This window comes from Cornus florida, unplaced genomic scaffold, assembly GCF_030987335.1.
Source record: "Cornus florida cultivar Cherokee Brave unplaced genomic scaffold, ASM3098733v1 CherokeeBrave_3.0.0_Hap2_Chr06, whole genome shotgun sequence".
In the NCBI taxonomy this organism is placed as follows: Eukaryota; Viridiplantae; Streptophyta; class Magnoliopsida; order Cornales; family Cornaceae; genus Cornus; species Cornus florida.
In genome coordinates, this window is record NW_026775576.1 from 87,015,865 (window position 1) to 87,035,738 (window position 19,874).

Sequence of the window (19,874 nt, forward strand, 5' to 3'; positions counted from 1 at the left end):
TGTCTGGTGGTGTTTGTGGCGTGAGAGAAATAACAGATCCTTTGAAGGAAAAGAATCATCCTTAGCTAATTTAAAAATTCATATTCTTCGTTCTTTATTCTTTTATGTTAGAGGAAGTACATGCTCCTCGATTGATGATTTCTTTGATCTCTTGGATTCTATTGGTCCTTAGATCTTTTCTCTTGTATTAGGGATGCGTTCCCTTTTTGAACGTTTTTCTAATATATTTTTACTTATCAAAAAAAAAAAAAAAAAAAATTGCTAGACATTAGGGCAAGGATGAGAGGTTTAGAGACAGATGTTGAAGATGATATGACTGAAAGAAACTTGGTTTGCCTTGAGAGTCATGTGGTACCATGAGGTGCTGACTTCAAAATAGTTGAACTGATTGTTTTTTGGCATCTCATGGCATCCTTAAATCCAGCGTGTTTGTAGGCATTCTAAGGTGAATTTGAAGGATCTTTGAGGAGAAACTTTATATGGTAATCTTGAAGTGCTGAAGGGTTAAATATATTTTAGAAACAACGGTCAAGCCGAGTATATTTCAGCAATAGGGGATATCTTAACAAGCTTTTCTATTCCTCATCATTGGGGAAAATCTTTCTGGACTTTAACACCATCTCATTTCTGAAATCGCATTTTTAGAGTACAATAAGTGTGAAGTGGATCAACTTGACAGGACTGCTAATGGAGAATGTGATGTTGGATCTGAAATTCTTTGTGCACTTCAACCCAAGCCCCATGTGAACTTAGGTAGTAGTCAGGTTTATTAGTCCAGATGCATGTGATTTAGGAAATTGTGTGAACCCGGTAATTATGTCATTTTTAGAGTAGAACAAGTGTGAAGTGGATCAACCAGACAGGACTGGTAATGGAGAATGTGATGATGGATCTGAAAATCTTTACTGCTAATGGAGAACGTGATGTTGGATTTGAAATTCTTTGTGCACTTCAACACAAGCGCCATCACGCTATGAGAACTTAGGTAGCAATCCACTTAGATTGCACAGAGCAAGCCCGAAGGATGACTTTCCGCTCCCTCACATTGACGTCCTGGTGGACAACACTGCAAAGCATTCCATTCCATGTTCTCGTTTATGGATGGATTCTCCGGATACAATCAGATCAGACTCGTAGAAGAGGATTTAGGAAATTGTCTGGGCTAAGTAATTATGTTAGCCTAAAATTTGACGAAAATGCTTGTCGGTGGTCACTCTTGTGCAGAAATGCTTCGCGGCTTACTCTTTTGTATCTTCTTTAGCTGTGTAAGGAGGAGGAAAGGAAAAACAATTTACTTGCTTTTGGAGGTAGCAGCCCTGTTATATTTCAATAATTCTGCAAAATCATTTTGAGTTCTTAAGGTTCAAATTCCCTCATTTATCTCATAATCTTTCTTCTATGAGCCTTTAATCAAAAGATTATTTTGACTTGAGTTCGAATAGGTTTGGTTCATTCACAGTTCCGCGGCTTGTGACAGAATTTATGTTTGTTTAAATAAGATATGGTTTACCCTTTTAAAGCTATTAGAGCAAGTCCTGTAAGTTTTAGAAATTTTGGGCCCAATTTAGAGATGCTAGTAGTCCAATGGATTATGTTTGACTGATATAAATAGTGTATTAAAGGCTTTTTTTGGGACAAAAAAAGTAAAAAAAGAAAAGAAGAGATAAGTGCTTTTTTAAATAGGAAAAAAAATATTGTATATGATTGTTCTTTAAAAAAAGGAAAAAAAAGTGTCATATGGTTGTTATTTTTTCTAGTTTATTTTAATGATGGTATTGTATTGTTTATGTTAAAAAAAAAAAATCATATAGTATTGTGCTGTTTTAATCTTTCTAATTCATAATAAATATTATATTGTTTAATAATTTTTGTATGATATAGCTGTTATAGCACTTAGGAGAAAGTAAAAAGAAAAAAACAAACAATTTATTTATGAGAGCGAAAACGCATCATTGGAGCATCCGAGATAGCTAAAATTTAGAGAGTCAAAAATACTAACGTGATTCCTGAAAATGTTAATGGGATAATTGAAAAATGTTGACGTGGCAAATTTGGAGGCCCAAATTTTAAAGGTGTCATTGGAGATGCTTTTATTAGTTTTTGACTAAAATTTTATTATGATAAATCCTGAATTTTGAGTCTAAAATATAAACATATTCAGATTATAAAAAGATAGCATAGGCTTTCACAAGTGGTTCTTTTGTCTTTGCAAGCGACAAAGTGGTCGGTCGACCCCCACGTGTTCTAAACATTAAAGGCAATATCCATTAAAAAAAAAAAATTATTAGATGGTTCAATCGAATTAACAATTATATTTAATTTTTTTAAATTTTTTATTGGAATGGTGTTTGGAATATATTTCAAGATATATAATTATAAATCTGTTGAAAAATATATAGGTACATGCTTAACAATTACCTTTCCGTCTCAAAACGAATGTCTATTTTAAAAAATTGTGACTCACTCTGTCTCAAAAACAGAGTGTCTATTTTGAAACAGAGGAAGTAATTATTTTGATAGAATAATTCCTTGAGTAAGTGTTTCATGTATTCACATTTACCTGCATATCTTGAACAGTCACATGTTAATTTATGTGATTGTATGAATGAATTTTATTGAAGTTCATTAACGGAACATGCATCTTCTTAATACGATTGGAGACCAACTTGGGAGGTTTATAAATATAAAGTATATAGGTTGATCATATCTCAAATTCAACCGACTCTTCAAGTTCTCTACACTCAAAGTCTAAGAAGTTCTCAATCTTTTATTATTTATTTCATTTTATTTTTAGATTTAAACATTTTATATTGTTTTTGATAGTGTATCGTACAAATACACTGCGATTGAATTGAGTGAATATTAAATATGGATTGACAAGATGTGTTTGTAAGGGTGTGCGTGAGAGGAGAAGACATTCAATGTGCCTGGTGTAATGTGCACCGGGCACATCATAGCTATTTGTGTAGTGCACGCTCAGACGGATATGGATGATTGTGAGGTGCACCGGGTACATTGAATATCTTTTCACGTGTGAGAGAGAGATGCTAGGGCGGGCAGATGATGGTGTTGAACAGTTGTGCTTGTGTTTGTACGTGCACAACACGAACGAGAACGATTGTGATGGTTGGACGCCCATTGAATATCTTCTTGTGTGTGAGAGAGATGCAATGCTGGGCACTGCAGGTGGTGGTGTTGGGCCGTTGTGGGTAACACAAGTCAGTCATGTTTGGAGTGCAAGTAATTGGTGTAATTTTGTTCTAAATTAAACATTGAAGCATGTGGGACACCGAGGATTTGTTAACTTTACTTGACTAGATCCCACCAACTGTGTCAAGGGTCAAGCAACACACACATGGGCATCTGATGGAAAGAGTGAGTCCAAAGTACATAATTTAACACTATTTTTGGTTTACCAAAGACTCATCTAAATCTTTGACTCTCACAATTCTTAAACATATGAAGTGAAATATTTTCAATTGATTTTTTAAATATGTCTATTTTCCACTTTCAAGGAAAAATCTTTGGACCTAGTTTATGGAAAAAAAAAAAAAAAAAAAAAACGTCCAATGGTGGACAGTGCTAGTCAAGTCCTCAATCTCTTAATTTTTCTCCCTTTATTTGATTCTGTTTCCCCTTTATTTTTATTTTTTTATTTTTTTATTTTTGTCCTGCTCTTTCCACTGTTAAGTTCTTGTTATTATTTTTCCTTTTGTTTTCACTTTACATGGGAATAAGTTCTATTCCAAGTTCAAAAAGTCCAAAGGAATTGGAACCAAAAGCTTTTAAGAGAAGTGGAATTGAGAATCTGTTTTTTGCTTTTAAACAATGTCTTTGTAGTATAAATCCCATGTTCTGTTTTTTTTTTTTTTTTTTGGACATATAAATATCATGTGACTAAGCACAAAATTATAATGAATTTGAAGAGAGATTTTCCTTGTATCAATTTGCTGGGTGGACAGTGAATATTGTTAACTCGGACGTTAGGTTTGTTCTTCATAAGTTTAAAAATATCTGAATTTAAAAAATAAAAAAAATAAAAATGGGAATTGTTTGTTACTGTTTAGGTGGAATTCAAGTTCCATCTACTCAACATTATAAATTGGATTGGACCACAGAGGCGCCACTTAGCTAATGAAATGGGAAATCATAATTAAGAGGTAAGAAATTAGACACCCCACCAACTGCAAATTTTTTGTTGATTAAAAATAAAAGTAGTCGGTGAAAAAGTGTCTCTATCGGTTGACAAATTCAATATATGATTGTCAAACCCATCATAAGAAAACTCAGTCGTTTTCTTACTCCAGCGTGGAGCGCGCTGTAAAACAAAACAAGCACATACTGTTTGAAAATATTGGAGAAGCAAACAAATTTACGTACTGCTAACCTGCTCCACCATCTTTTAACATTTTCTCCATTGACGGCTCATATATATATATATATATATATCTATCTATTGCTATGATTATAAATGATTTTGAGTCTTATATTTTCAAGCTTTGGCAGTCTTAGTAGTAACCAATTATTTTCTGCTGCCACGACAGCCAAACAGCAATATAGAGCCCATCTACTGCAAACTTTCATGTTCCTTTTCAACCAAATTGAAGAAAATTGTTACCACTGACATTAAATAGTATAGAATTATTTTCTCTTCCTTTTTATTTTTTATTTTCCTGCCTTCTTTCTACCTTTTATTTTAAAAAATATAAATATATCACTAAATTAAAATAACATAATATTCAGTTTATTAGAAAGAATAATAAAAAAAAATACTTCAATATTATGTTTGCAAGTTTCAAATCGCCACTTTTGACTTAGAAATAGAAGAGATTTAGTTTAAATTTTGTACCCTTTTTTTTTTTTTTTTAAAAAATTTAAATTTAAAGTGCAATTCATTGCACCCAAATGCAACATAAATATACTTTTTCTTTTGAGAGCAGGAGAGAAACACTCACTTAAATTTCCTTTTGGTAGCCATTTTATTTTATTTTTTTTGTCTGATGCATTGTAGGGGTTAACTATTTCTATAATTAAATAAATACGTAATTCACTTAAAAAATTTTAAAATTATATTTTGACCTTAATTTTCACAACAATCTACATGCCTGAATAATTTGATTAATAGATAATTAACTTCACGTTTATTATAATTATAAAGTTGAGGGTGCAAAAGATAATATATATATATATATATATATATATATATATATATATTTACATATTTCTATACTATTATTAAAAGTACAAAGGGTGTCAAGAATTTTAAATCGTCATTAAAAATAAATAAATAATAAAATAAATTACTAATTAAAAGTAACTAATTAAAATAAATACAATTATACTCTTAAAAGTTATCAATCAAAAAAAATCCTATTATACTCGGACATCATTAAAAATAAATATATAATAAAATAAATTATCAATTAAAATAAACCCTATTATAGTCTTAAAAGTTACCACCTAGAATAAATCTTATTATACTCGGAATTCTTAATAAATTCCCAATTAAAATAAATCCTATTATATTTTTAAAAGTTACCGATTAAAATAAATCTTATTATACTCAGAATTCTTCATGACTAAAACAACTAAAACAAGTTATTAATTAAAATAAAATAGGTAATTGTTTAGCTTGATTCAATTTTTTTCTTTAGTTTTTATTTTTTTTAGAGTATGTTTTATGTTCGGTTGGTGATAACAATGGTTGATTTTGTAAATTTCAATTATACTATTATTAAAAGTACAAGGGGTATAAAGAATTTCAAATCATTATTAAAACCAAATAAATATTAAAATAAATTATCAATTAAAATAAATCCTTTTATACTTTTAAAAGTTACTAATTAAAATAAATCTTATTATGTTCGGAATTCTTAATAAATTATGCTTGATTATTGTTTAGTTTTGGATCATAGTTAATTTTTTACATATTAATTTTATCAACACATATAGAAGCTAATTTTTACATATAGAAGTTATATTATTTCTATTGATTATTGTTTATTTTAGTTTTGGATTACGATTATTTTATTATTACATCTACTTGATTATTGTTTATAAAATTTATTAATAAAAAAATAATAAAACTGAACTCTTATAAATATATATTTATTATGTCTTTATAAATATTAAATATCAACTATTTAAAATAAGTTGGTAATTATATATATATATATATATTTTGTTATATCCAAGAGATACATGCCTCGAATTTTATTCGTGTAGCATTGCTCGAATAATAATGTTGTTAAGAAAATAATAAGTTATAGGAAAAATCATCATTGGTGTTTAGAGAAAATATGAACCTAAAATGGGGCACTACTGTAATTAAAGCAAGGTACAGAATGAACAATACCAGTTGCACAATAAAGTCAACAACCAGAATTCAACCCCAACGAAGAAAAAGTAAAAAAAAGGAAAAAAAAAGCACTCAATAATCTTCACAAAGAAGCAGGAGAAAACGAAACAGCACTAGTAATACAATTTGGCAGAAAGAAAACAGTGTGTTTTTTGGTTCAACAGGTCTCAATCTGCAACAACAGTAAAGCTAGAGAGCTATGTGGTTCAATTCTCCTTGATCATTGTCTTTCATTCTCTCTCACAATTTTCTCACCATGCCATCTCGTCAGATGTTGCAGTTATCACCACCGTTGATCATCCCCACCACCGCATCACCACCGTCGATCATCCCTCACCACCATCACCACCACAACAGCCACCTCATTCCTCCACTCGCCGGCGGCGTTGCCGCCGCCTTCTCCTGCCTCATCCTCCTCACCGTCTGCTTCCGCAAAATCTCCCGCAAACGCACCGTCCCCGCTGATTCCAAGCCGCCGCACCGCTTCTCCTACTCTTCCCTCCGCCGCGCCACCGACAATTTCTCGGAATCTCACCGTCTCGGCCAGGGCGGCTTCGGCTCCGTCTACAGCGGAACCCTCACCGACTTGAACCTAGAAGTCGCCGTGAAGGCTATGGACGCCGGTTCTCTCCAAGGCGAGCGCGAGTTCCAGAACGAGCTCTTATTCGCCGGAAAGATTGAATCGAATTACATCGTCTCGCTCATCGGATTCTCCTCTGACCGGAAACGGCGGCGTATGTTACTGGTGTATGAGCTCATGAGGAGCGGAAGCTTGCAAGATTGCTTGCTTCATCGCAAATGTCCGGAGCTGATGGTATGGAAGAAGAGATTTTCGATCGCGCTCGATATTGCTAGAGGACTTGAGTTTCTTCATCACTACTGTGATCCTCCGGTGATTCATGGAGATATAAAGCCGAGTAATATACTGTTAGATCGGTATTTCAATGCAAAGATTGGTGATTTCGGATTGGCGAGGTTGAAATCGCAGGTTCAGTGTGAAATCGCGGTAAATGACGGATTTGAGGGGAAAAAGAAGGACTTGGAAAGCAATGGTGCAGTCGTAGCAGAGGATAATGGATCCGTGCTCGAAGATACAGAGAGTGTGATGACGAACGGTTTTGAGGAGTTTAATGGTGGCATCGATCAATCGCCGGAGAGTTTTGTTAGGGTTACGGTTGCCGAGGCATCGCCTGAGACGGTTGCGGAAACTCCAGTGTCACCAGAGATGGTTGAGGGGGCTCCGGTGTCGCCACGAACAGTGGCAGCGATGGCGTCACCATCGGAAGGTTTGGAGAAGGCGAGTATGTCGGAGGGCACTTTTGATGGAATTAGCGTGGGGAGTGGGAAGGAAATGATTGGCGGGGGCAGTGTGAAGCAGAGTGGGAGGCGAAAGAAGAACCTTTCAGGGAAGGATTGGTGGTGGAAACAAGATAATGGCGGGACTGAGTCTGGGGTTGTGAAGGACTATGTGATGGAATGGATTGGAAATGAAATTAAGAAGGAGAGGCCTAACAGTGGTTGGATTGGAGCTTCGTCTAGCTCTGGACCAATTGGGAAGATCGAAAAGAAGAAGAATCGGAGGAGATTGGATTGGTGGATGTCAATGGATGATGACAAAGATGTGAAGAAAGAGAAGAGAAGACCTGCAAGAGAATGGTGGAAGGAGGAGTATTGTGAAGAATTGGCAAGGAAGAAAAAGAAGAAGAAAAAACAAGGGCCAGCGTCCATTGGCGATGATAGTCATAGCGAAAATTGGTGGCCACGGGATGAGGATTTGTATGTTGATAGAAAGAAGAAGAGGAGTAGGAGCAGGAGCAGAGGTAGTCGCGGTAGTGTGGATTGGTGGTTGGATGGACTTAGTGGCGAGCTCTGGAGAGCTCGCCACAACAGCCATGACTCGGAGAACCCTAAGAGTGGTGGTGTTAGCAGCACTCCAAGTATGAGGGGAACTGTTTGTTACATTGCCCCTGAGTATGGTGGTGGTGGGGATCTTTCGGAGAAATGTGATGTTTATAGCTTTGGGGTTCTATTGCTGGTTCTTATTGCAGGGCGTCGGCCACTGCAGGTGACCAGTTCACCAATGTCAGAATTCCAACGTGCCAATCTTATATCTTGGGCCCGTCACCTTGCACGCGCAGGGAAGCTTCTTGATTTGGTTGATCAGTCTATCCAATCTTTGGATCGAGAACAAGCTCTATTGTGCATCACAGTTGCACTCATCTGCCTGCAGAAATCGCCTGCCCGCAGGCCATCCATGAAAGAAGTTGTGGGGATGCTCTCTGGAGAGTTAGAAGCTCCCCAATTACCAATTGAATTTTCCCCTTCGACTCCGTCCCGCTTCCCATTCAAGCCTCATAAGAAAGTTCGGTGAGTTTCTACTGTTTGGTGCCAATACTTGCAAACGGCAATGTACTGTTGAAGATCATAGTTTCATCATCTTTGTGGATGATTGTTGTAAAATACTACAAAATTAATATATTTAATGGATTTTACTTGCTCATTGTGGATACTTGTGTAGCTAGTAAAGCAAGATAATCTTTTAGTATTGCATAATTAAAAGGCAAATCAAACACACTGACCCCACTTCATATTTTCTCCTACTCTGAATTTCAGGAATGCCTGGAATTATTGGATACCTTTTTTAAATGTGGCACATACTTTTTGCAGTGAGGCCATCTTAATGAGTAAATATGATTAGTGTCCATGAAATTGAACAAGCATCATGCTTTTAGTCAGTGGAGAGTTACTGGGCCAGGGGAAATTATCCCTGCTTGTTGCTGCTCTTTTGAAGTCAACTAACTTTTGTCAGTGCAAACTTATTCACTTAGTCTTTTTGCTAAACATTGCTAACTTAATTCATTGATAGAAGGTGAAATAGTTCATGCCTTCATGGTTTTTAAGTGTCATAGTGAACCTTGGAAATGCAATTTAGTTATACCAATTAAATATATGTAATTTGGCAGGACTTTGGTACAGTATGCCAGGCATTAGTTTGAGCCCTTATATGGCATTATGACCAGGCATTGCCTATATGTATAGCTTTCATATTTGATTGTTCTCAGATGATGGTGATACATAAAGCTGTTCAATTTAGCATCTCTGTTATCTGTTTCTTCTAAGGTTATATGAATATTTATTTATTAGTGCCCCGTATGAATATTTGTGTTCTTGCAGCCCAAGCAAAATAAGTAAGCAGATAAGTCATTTGAACAAGGGTTTTGGTTCTGTGGTAAGGTTTTGTGCTTCCTTGAAATAGTGGTGTTATAGATAGGTACAGGCATTGGGCTTCTCCTGGCTTTAGGCTCAATGCTTTCTACTTTTTATTTGTGGTTCTGCATGCATTGATGGAGCGAGCTTAGACTTTGGTTGTGATAAGAACTAGTTGGTGTTTGTTGGAGAGATTGAACAACAAACCCAATTAATTGTGGCTTGCCATAAATATGCCGATTGAGACTCATAAAACAGAGGACAGATTTATGCATGTGTGACACAGTTTGGAGTTTTGACCCGATTCCTACAATTTTGCATCCATTTTGATATCAGTTCTATTAAAAAAATTAAATAGGATCAGTCCCATTTTTAATTAAAACCCTTTTCCAGTAGACAATTTACTAATGTTTTCTTTCTTTTTTTTTTTTTTTGTTTGGAGAGAGAGGGGGTGAGGGGGGAGATTTGGTTTGTTTAATTAAGCTATTTTATATAAGCAAAACTAGGTACATGAGTTTCATTTTTTAAAATAGCTTAATTAAAAAAAAAAAAAAAAAGGAAATACATAACAAGCAAAAAGACAAAATTGTCCTCTTAACATGTGGAAATTACAAGAAAAAGTTCATCAAAGGAAAATGAAATGAACTGTTGAAGAGATGATCATGAAACTGTGAACACTGAACACAGACGAGACTTGAAGAGATCTACAACCAAGTAGCTCCACAAGATGTCCTACCAGAACTCTTCTTTGTGCTGCAACAGGTGAGCAAGACCATGGTGTTGTTCCAAAGCCACGAGGAGAGGAAAGAGGCCATGCACTAAGTTGAAATTGACAAGCTGTTTAAGAGTTCAGACTTAAATGAGTTTATTCTGAGAGCTTCTGACTTAGTTTCTGAGGTTGCATGGATGGAGAAACAGATTGATTTGGTGACTTAATTTGTGAAATTGGAAGAGAAGTTGTGACCAGCGAAGATGGTATGATCGAGACAAGGGAAGCTGAAACGAAAGAGTGATGATTTGAAGGGTTCTATGAGGAGTTTATCCATCAAAACTACTATTTTCTCTTCAGGTTTGCATAAATTTCTGATTATTTTTTGAATTTTGTTTTTACTTGACAGGAATTTATGCAAATATCCAAGGAGTATCTGTTGTTAAGAACATTATGAAAACCTCAATTAATCAACTCAAATTAGTGTTTATTTGCTCGATAATTTTAGATTCTTTTTCTTCTGCTTTCTTGATGTTGATGGTCCAAACTGTAACTTAGTCCAGTAGGCAAAACATTTGATGCTTAATTCTTCTTTTCTCTTGCCATCTTTCTCAATTCAGGTTGTGGCACCTTGTGTTTTTCTGGAGAGAGTTTGGAATAAAGGCAGGATAGATTTCATTATCCAGTGGGCAAATGATAGGTAATTGCTTTTTGGTTGTTCATCGAAGTAATTATTATAGGGGCAATTGTCTAGTGTCATGGTAAAGGTTGACTGACAAGCGTGGGGATGGAGTATATGAGAGCAGTAACTTTATATGCTAAGCAATGCCAAAGGAGCAAGGTTCTAGTCTTCCTTGCCCAGTACCTCACATAGGCAGGACAAACACTGATAATGGCCTTTTAGATAAAAGTAATTGTCTTAGCCATCAAAAATGAAATTGTGTGAGATATTGCAGCCTGAGATAATACCATATGCTTCCTTGACTAGTTACAATTCAGTAATTTCTGTGTTAATAATACAAATTGATGTTCCAGCTTGTCCTCACTCTGGTATTACATATATAACTATAAAAATTCTTCACAACAACTGCTGCATAAGGTTAAAAAGAAAGGTGGCTGTCCTTCCAAAATCATTTTTTTTCCCTTTTATTTATTGAGGTGATATAGATTATGTAAATCTGTACCTTTTGTTATGCATTTGGAACAAGGCTAACAGTGTTCACCATTCTTTATGCCAGTTATTCATATCTGGTTGACTGCTTTCAATCATTTATCGGGTGTGTCTGAGCAGACTTCATGGTAAGCAATTATTATTATTTTTGTTCTCTCTGATTCTCTTATGTTTCTGCTTGTTTAGGATAGTTGGAATTCCTGGAATAATTATTGTTATAAGCAAGGAGTTGCTTTAATATGGCATTTTTATTTATTTATTTTTTACCTTTCTCTTCCCTTTTTTCTTAGATTTGCTTTTGTATGTCATGGACTTTGGTAAAAATAGGGGTATTAGAGGATGGTAGGAGCGAGTACCAATGGTAATGTATTTAATGCATGACATGTTATTGGGTCTCAGTTTAGGTATAGAATTGAAAAGGTTTTACATTTCACAAGAATATCTAACATATATATATATATATATATATATATCCAGAGTCTAAATTACAGTGTAAAGTAACGATATCCAATTAAAAAAAAATGGTGAAACACTCATTATTTATGCAGGAGACATGAAATAACTGTAGGAAACTAAGAATCTGAAGTAATGACCAACAAATAGACTTTGATCTGGATCCAAAACCGTGGCAATGTTACTGCAACTTGATAATTGTGTAAAATGATGTTGAACCCTTTATTTTATTTGTAGCTGACTGTAAGGCCATTGGTTGAGATGTACTTCAGCTGTCTGTCCTTGAACCAGCTGACCAAGCTCCTCATTTTTGTTCATTCCTGAATATTCTCAACTTCTTACAAAACCACTGAATCCATGAAGCAACTTGAGGAACAAAAGTCCTTATGGTGCTTCCATGTTATAGGAAAAGATAACCACCAAAGTGGAAACTTTGTAGCATTGCATTAAGATTAGCTTTCTAGTCCACAATTATCCTTCCCTGCTTGATAACTGGTTCTGAGGCACATATTGGCCATTTCTTTTGGACTAACAATGTGCCTGATGTGTTGTCATTCCATCACCAAATTTCATTAACGTTCACTTAAGGCACCATAAATGCTAGTTTCCCTCGTGTGACCTGTTTCTCTTAGAGATTTTGATGATTAGTTTGAATCATAAGGCTGTCAACTTTTTATTCTGGTAGGATTTGTTGTTCTCTTTACATATAAACCAGAACAGGTTCCTACTGCTTTGGTTCATACAATTGTACTAGAATACTTGTTCATTCTTCGTGCCTAGTCTTCTTGAAAGTTCTCGGATAGCTTCTTGAGGATAAATTAAAGCCTATCCATGGAAGTTTATCACTACTTGAGAGTTCTTTTGTCTGGACCACTCTTGGGTAGCTTTAAAACAAATTTGCTAGTGGAAGGACAAAGGATTTGGTTCATTACAGTCATGAAGGCAGTTTCAGTGTTGAAGAGATTGACATAACAAGTCATTCATACAAGCCTACATGTTTTGAAGGCGGCTTTTGAATTGTCACCAAGTTTGATTCGAATTTGATGGTATCTTTGAAGATATTTGAATACTTGCAAGCAGGTCAAACATATCATTTTCTCTTGAAATCATGGGAATTGGTACTTGATAGTGACCAACACATGTTATCATTAATTGGTACTTGATAGTGATCTACTCATATGCCATGATGATGCGACTATCTACACAAATGTTCTGTGATCCATCACTCTTTGAATTAACAAGGTCAGTTCCACACATGGTCATGCCTTCTCTAATGTACCTTTTCTTAACAACAACATGACATTCCATGCAATTTTTCTTACTCTTTTGGTTTCACATATGGTAATGAGGCTTGTTGGGTAGACTAGAACCCCAGAATCAAGTCTATTTGATGTCATTGTCTCTTAAAGAAGGAAGTCTAGCTGCTAATTCATCAGGTGTTAACTTGGAATTTCTCCAAAAGAGGCTTCAACTCACTAAAGACTTCTGAGGACTTTTTCTTTTGCCACCAACATGCGAACAACATTACTTCACTTTTTGCTGCTCACCTCTTGTAAAGGCTTGGGAGCCTTATATTCCTTAGTAAAGAAGAATTCCAGGATTTCATCCTGAAGGTGTATGTACTCTTGTGCCCATCATGGATGACATTTCAATGATACTGCAAAGAAATTCCTAAAAGAGTTAGTAGCTGATATCTATAGGAATTGCATCACCCCAAGTTTGGTCTCCAAAATTTTTACCTAATTTCTTTTTTTTTTTAACCATGCAATTCAGTTAGGCTTTGGACAGAGCTGAGTCTTTCGGTAAGGCACGGTCATCATACCTCAAGAAAGAATATTTTCACAACTTCCACTATCAACAACAATGGTGAACACTTTGTCATTAGATCTGCATCAATTGAAATAGAGCAAATCTACACTAGAATCAATCCTCACGTTGCATTTCACCTTCCGAATCAGACATAGGCTAATTGATCCATCACACATTCTTATTAGATCTGCATCGCTTGAAATGGAGCAAATCTACATTAGAATCAACACTCACGTGGCATTTCACCTTCCAAAGCAGACATAGGCTCAATTTATCCATCAACAGTCTTCACTATCGTTTCTTGGTGTTGAACTTGTACCTGCACCACATGATAATTCACCTCTGAACATGGGTTGAGACTATGAACATCCACGAAGATTTGCCTCAACTTCGAAGGTCCATTGATAAGTATCATTAACTTCACTTCATCATGACTTGGTGCACTCAGCCTGCCACATTCCTTGCCACTAGTTGCTTTAGTCTCTTAAATATCTTTACGTGTTTTAGCTTGAAAAATTCTTTAGTTTCCTCCATCACACTCTTGAGATTTTGGTGAAATTATTGGTAGGAGAAAATGTAGTTTGAGCAAAAAACTCCAAGAAGAATTTGAGGCTTTTCTTCAAAGTTCCGATCTCTTGGACCTTTCCCAATATGCCGAAGCATAGTCACATGGGTAGGATGCCATTAGTGATTGAATGCATGCTGTAAGGTTTTCATTTAAAATCATCATCATATTTCTTGGGCTGCATGCATTGTTATTATAAACTTCTCTACTGTAATTGGTGAGGGATGTCGTCATCCTTTTATGACCCCTACTTCAAACATCCCTTACTCGTAAACTATATATTTATATTAATCAAGAAAAGAGAAGATAGAAAATCTTTGGAATACCGATTAAGATACATGTAATGCCTTAATTGTGACATTTCTTAGCATCCTTTGGCTGATTGTCAGTGACAATATTATTCCCTGTGCTAGTCATCAAAATTTCAATGATTGAAGCATCAATTGATGACAAGTTGACCTGATTGTTTAATTTTAATGACAGAGGAAGCATAGAGGATTGACACCAGATTAGTTGCGAGTGTCAAGTAAACTGATTGGCACCTTCGGAATGGCATCAAATTCTCGAAAAAGTCAAATCATTTGTCCATGCTTGACTTTGTTCATTGGTCTGCACCATAAAACAGAATTTAGAAACCAAAGATGCGTCACTGCGTATATAATCAGGTTGAAGATTTGATCGAAAGAAAAGCAAGCACTGTGACAGAACTCAATCTAATTTTAAATTTGCAACGTGAATGGAATTGAGTTGGCTTTTCATTTTTTATAAATTAAATCCTCTTACTGTTATTTAATTATTTTTATTTTCTAGCTAATCTAATTTTGATTCCTGACAACTCCAGTGTCAAAGAGTAGCAGATCCAATATTATATGAGATCTTTCATTGCCCTTGAAGTGGAAGTTCCTTAGAGACATTGAATGAGGAGAGTATAAACAAATGTTTAACAGGTTTGAATGTTTGATCTCATCCTTCTTATGTTATCAAAATCGAACGATTGGTACATTATTCAAAAGGAAGAATTGAAAATTATGTAGAGAGTGTGGACTTTTGTCAGCAGTCCATGTTTCCTTGGTTGAAGGCATATTCACCAACTGTTTCTGGTGAAATCATGTGACTTTGTGAAATTTCCCGCCAGTAGTGCTTACTGAATTTGAGATTTGATTTGGGGTTTTCTAAATTTGATTCTCCACATGAGTTTCTGCTCAACTCTGTTATGAATACTAACCCATTAGAATAACTAAAGAGCTTCACATGTTACATTACTCCGTTTGTTTGGACGCAAAATATTTTTCAGAAAATATATTTTTATTTTTTGGTATTTGATTGTCGTAAAATATTTATGAAAAAAAAAATATTAAAATTTAACAAAAATAATTTATCCATAAATTTTGAGCAAATTATTTTACATACGCCGCCCGATGGACTCGATCTTAATCTCGATGTAGACCTTTGCCAAATACAGACAAAGTAAAAATAAAAGAATATTTTACTTGAAAAATAAAAACATTTTTAAAAAAAATTATTTTACGTCGAAACAAACGGAGTCTAAATGCAAGTATTTTTTCCAATTTGTTTGAGGGAGCTCATACCTCAAGACATTTTAAATTGTTGAAGTGGAAGTCTGTGTATGGTGTTGGTTCACCTGCTTTGCTTAGTTCCTCTATGTATTCCTTTGAAGTGTTGTGAGTAATATTTTTATTATTTGGTTGTAAAATTGTTGTTTTGTTTCTTGCTGCTGTATTTTTTTTTTTACCTCATTGTTTTACATGGAGGCATTTGGTGCTCCTGTAAAGGGAGTTCTTTGATTTTCTATTTTTGTTTTCTTTCTTCTCTCTACTAATCTGAAAATCTTGATTTGGCGATTTCGAAAGCCACAAAGCCGGAGGTAGATCGGTGAAGTGTATCGTGTGATGACACCGATGATAATTCAATATCAATAGAGTTGTGATGTGTCCCATTACGTGATGTCACCATAACTTCATATGATGGGATCCACCATACTTTTTACATAAATTGAATTCGATAATTACTAAATTTAATATGTAAATCACAACTATTGAGACTTTATTTAAACATCGATAACTTGAACCTTCAGCTATGTACATTCTCGCTTTTTGTTCTTTTATTTGTTGGTCGCCTAGGAAGACTTTGGGTATGGGAATGTTTGGTATGGGAGGAGGAGAAAGATGAGAAGGTTTTCTTATGATTAAATTTATTGTCACCAACAAACTTCTTGTTGTGACAGCTATGAAATCACTAATAATTCTAAAGTAATATATTTTGTTTCAATGTCTCACGTGGTCTTAATTATGCCAATTTTTTAAATCCTTCTCTCCAACAAAGGAGGGCTAGACGAAAACCCCATATAACCTTGTTCCAACGACTTCAATAAAGCTACGGAAATTATCTGGTAGGTATCATAACACACATCGACAGTTATGGCTCTATAATTTCTATTAGGGTTACGATCACCTGCTTGTGTCTGCCAAGTTTCGAACATGGCCTTATGTGTACAGACCCAATCACATTTCTGGGTCTCTTCAGAAGTATACAATTGATAAATGTTGACCCACATGGTAGGTATATATATATATATATGAGCGAGTGGGTCAATAACATTCATCATTTTATACTTGGAGCCCCTTTTTAAGGCACAATGTTTTACATTTTTGTAAGAAAAATATAACTAAAGCTTGGACCCAAATCCCTTTAAATTCTGAGTTAGATAGTACCAAATTTGATGATCCATATAGGGCACGGAGTACGATATATACATGTATTATATAATCAATATTCTTATCAAGAGCATAACCACTACAAGTGAGATATAAATAATGTGTCTAACACGATTGAATGGGCAAGAGAAGCAACCAAGCTACCTCCTCAATTATTTTTCTATTGCTTTACAATACATAATATCAGCTTCTCCAACTAATGCACTTGCAATATAGTATAAACTATAAGGAATACCCTATACTATAAGGGATACCCTATCTTCTTGAGATCTTCTTCTGATACTGTTGGTGGGTTGTTCCTCTTTTTTTTTTTTGAAAAGATTTGTGTCCTTGCTTTTCTTTCTCCTTTTACCGACTGTACGGGTGCATGCACCTCCGGGAGCATGATATTTTCAAGATTATATGGGCATAAAATAGAGTTATATATAAATTTTAGGAATATATAAAATGGAGTCAAAAATGTTTGGAAAAAACATGGAGTTAGACCAAAATGCAGATATGGACATTAAATCATCCTATTCATTTGTCAAAACTAGCCTTACTATTTTCAAGCACCATTTTTGTAGACGCAAGTGTGAACAAAGATACCACTATTGTGCACACATATGTGTACTATTTTTTGTGCAAATCATGTCATTAAAATGGTCTGTAAAAAATAAAAAAATTTGGTACCTAAAAATAGTAAAGATAATTTGGATAAATGAATCATAAGTGTTTCTTCATGACTCTATATTTTATATATATATTTTTTATCTGCATACTGGATTGTTGATCCCCGATTTTCGCATTTTCTTTTATTTTTTTTGTTTCTACGAGATGATCCAATATACCATGCTCTTTCAAATGTGACTTCCATTTAGGTGGTCCAAATTAAAATAAACAGAAGAATATTGCATTACTGTCTGAACTCCAATTTTCAAGGCGATTTGGAATATTTGCTTGTAATTAAGAACAAAATTAAAAGACAATTATCATACAAAAGTTTCTAGATATTCCAACGTTAAACTGACCATATGGATCCAATAATGAGGTCAAATTAAGAATTATAAAAAAAAACCAACTGTACCTTAATTGTTAATTAGCTTGTCAAATGATGATAGCAAATTGGATTATTATAATGATCATATATACAGTCGAGAAACACTGCTAGTTTTAAATATATTAATTGTACGTAAGTTGCTGGTCCATCAGGACCCCAAGTGTGAATGACTCGATGGAGATGAGTAGGGTATCAGTTGTTCAAATGTACAGTGCTCAGAAGCAATTAAGCATTTAAAAAATGGCTAATGAGGTCACCTTTTATATCACCCTTGTCTATGAAGAGATTGCAGAGAATCTTGGCATGTTATTGAAGATTTCATAAGCTAATACAAGCATATTTTCTTCATTCTTTGCCACCTCCATTGATACATGCACCAAGAGATTGAGAAGGACCTTAAAATCTTGAATATCTCTTAATCTATACTTACCTATATATATATATGTGTGTGTGTGATGTTTCCTTTACACCAAAGGGATGAGCTGGTTTTTCAGATCCCCTCTAATATTTCAAACCAACAACTGAAAATCCAAGAAGATCTGATCAAGGGTCAATCTTTACTGCAGGAGGGCAGTAGCCCTACCAACAGCGTGGGTAAAAGGCGGCGAAAACTATTTCGTATTGGAGATGATAGCACTGAGCATGATGACAAGCAGAAAAGAATTACGAGGAAAGAGATTGAAAAGCAAAGAAGGAAAGCAATGGCTGACCTTTACGCGTCTCTTCGTTCACAACTCCCTGTTGAGTACATCAAGGTGAGGAGCCAGACTGTATTTTAATTATCCTAATTTTCCCCCATGGTTTAGTTTGATTTATGGAACTTTCTAATTATATATTATGCCACTGCAATTGCTGCTGTTTCTTGAATGTCTTAATTAGAGATATATATTATACTTCCATTACCTCTATATAATCTTTATTCTTTCTGTGTGTGAGGCATTGGATTGTAATTTGATTGGTTTGTAAATATATTCATGATTCTAGGGTTTTGTTAATGGTGTTTCAGGGAAAGCGTTCAATATCCGATCACATGCATGGAGCTGTGAATTATATAAAGCTCTTGCAGAAGAAGATCAATGAACTGAGTATCACGCGAGATAAGCTTAAGATGTTGGACAATTCAAGTGGTATTGGTTCTGCAAGTGGAAGCTCAAATAATAATTGTTTGCCTAATAGTGTCATGGTTAGCCCATGCTTGGGTGGTCTGGAGATTTTGATCACTTGTGGCTCAAATGAGGATGTGTTTCCCCTATCAAAAGTGCTTCAACTACTGCTTGAAGAAGGTCTTACTGTCATTAGCTGTGTTTCCTCTAAAGCACATGAAAGACTGTTTCACACAATTCAGTCTGAGGTAACTAGTGCCACTGATGATTCATTCATTTCTAGGTTTAGGGTTTTCTTTCAAGTTGTTTAATAAGTGGAAGAGCATTCTTACCTCTATCTTTATGTACTATCCTTGCAGGTGAGCGATCTGACGTGCATTGATCTATCTGTGCTGCAGCAGAAACTGACTGATTTGATTAGCATGGGTTAAATTTCCAGTAACAATTAGTCCAATGGTATAACATCTCCTCTCTCCAAGGGGAGATGAGGGTTCGAGCCCTGTAGTAGAATTTTGTGAAATGTGTCTGAGTACTCACCTAACCCAAAAAAAAGAAAAGAAAAAGCATTGTACCTGTCCTTTGGAGACTATCATGTGTATAATCTGATCCAATGCATTTGAAAACCAAATTTGAATTTTGTGTCTATAAATCATAGCACATATCCATATCTCATTCTTTGCAGGCACTGTTTCTGAGAAACTCCAATGGAAAATGAAGATCTTCTG

The 19,874-nt window shown here is 34.9% G+C and overlaps 2 protein-coding genes across 2 annotated transcripts; both read left to right on the forward strand.

Moving 5' to 3' along the window:
• Positions 1-6,326: 6,326 nt before the first annotated feature.
• On the forward strand, positions 6,327-8,858 carry LOC132312607 (receptor-like serine/threonine-protein kinase At4g25390). The gene has a single exon (XM_059811027.1). It carries the CDS (start codon positions 6,615-6,617, stop codon positions 8,727-8,729), a length of 2,115 nt encoding a protein of 704 aa, XP_059667010.1. The 5' UTR covers positions 6,327-6,614; the 3' UTR covers positions 8,730-8,858.
• A 9,643-nt stretch (positions 8,859-18,501) lies between these two features.
• Positions 18,502-19,750, forward strand: LOC132314505 (transcription factor bHLH118-like). The gene is made up of 3 exons (XM_059813364.1): positions 18,502-18,801; positions 19,053-19,397; positions 19,509-19,750. Exons 1-3 carry the CDS (start codon positions 18,502-18,504, stop codon positions 19,578-19,580), a joined length of 717 nt encoding a protein of 238 aa, XP_059669347.1. The 3' UTR covers positions 19,581-19,750.
• Positions 19,751-19,874: the final 124 nt, after the last annotated feature.

What these genes read in the sequence shown, in the direction of transcription:
- LOC132312607 (XM_059811027.1), top strand. Translation starts at nt 6,615, where the DNA reads ATGCCATCTCGTCAGATGTTGCAGTTATCACCACCGTTGATCATCCCC.
- LOC132314505 (XM_059813364.1), top strand. Translation starts at nt 18,502, where the DNA reads ATGTTTCCTTTACACCAAAGGGATGAGCTGGTTTTTCAGATCCCCTCT. An exon ending in TCCCTGTTGAGTACATCAAG is followed by an intron (nt 18,802 to 19,052) that starts GTGAGGAGCCAG and finishes ATGGTGTTTCAG; the next exon opens with GGAAAGCGTTCAATATCCGA. An exon ending in TTCACACAATTCAGTCTGAG is followed by an intron (nt 19,398 to 19,508) that starts GTAACTAGTGCC and finishes CTATCCTTGCAG; the next exon opens with GTGAGCGATCTGACGTGCAT.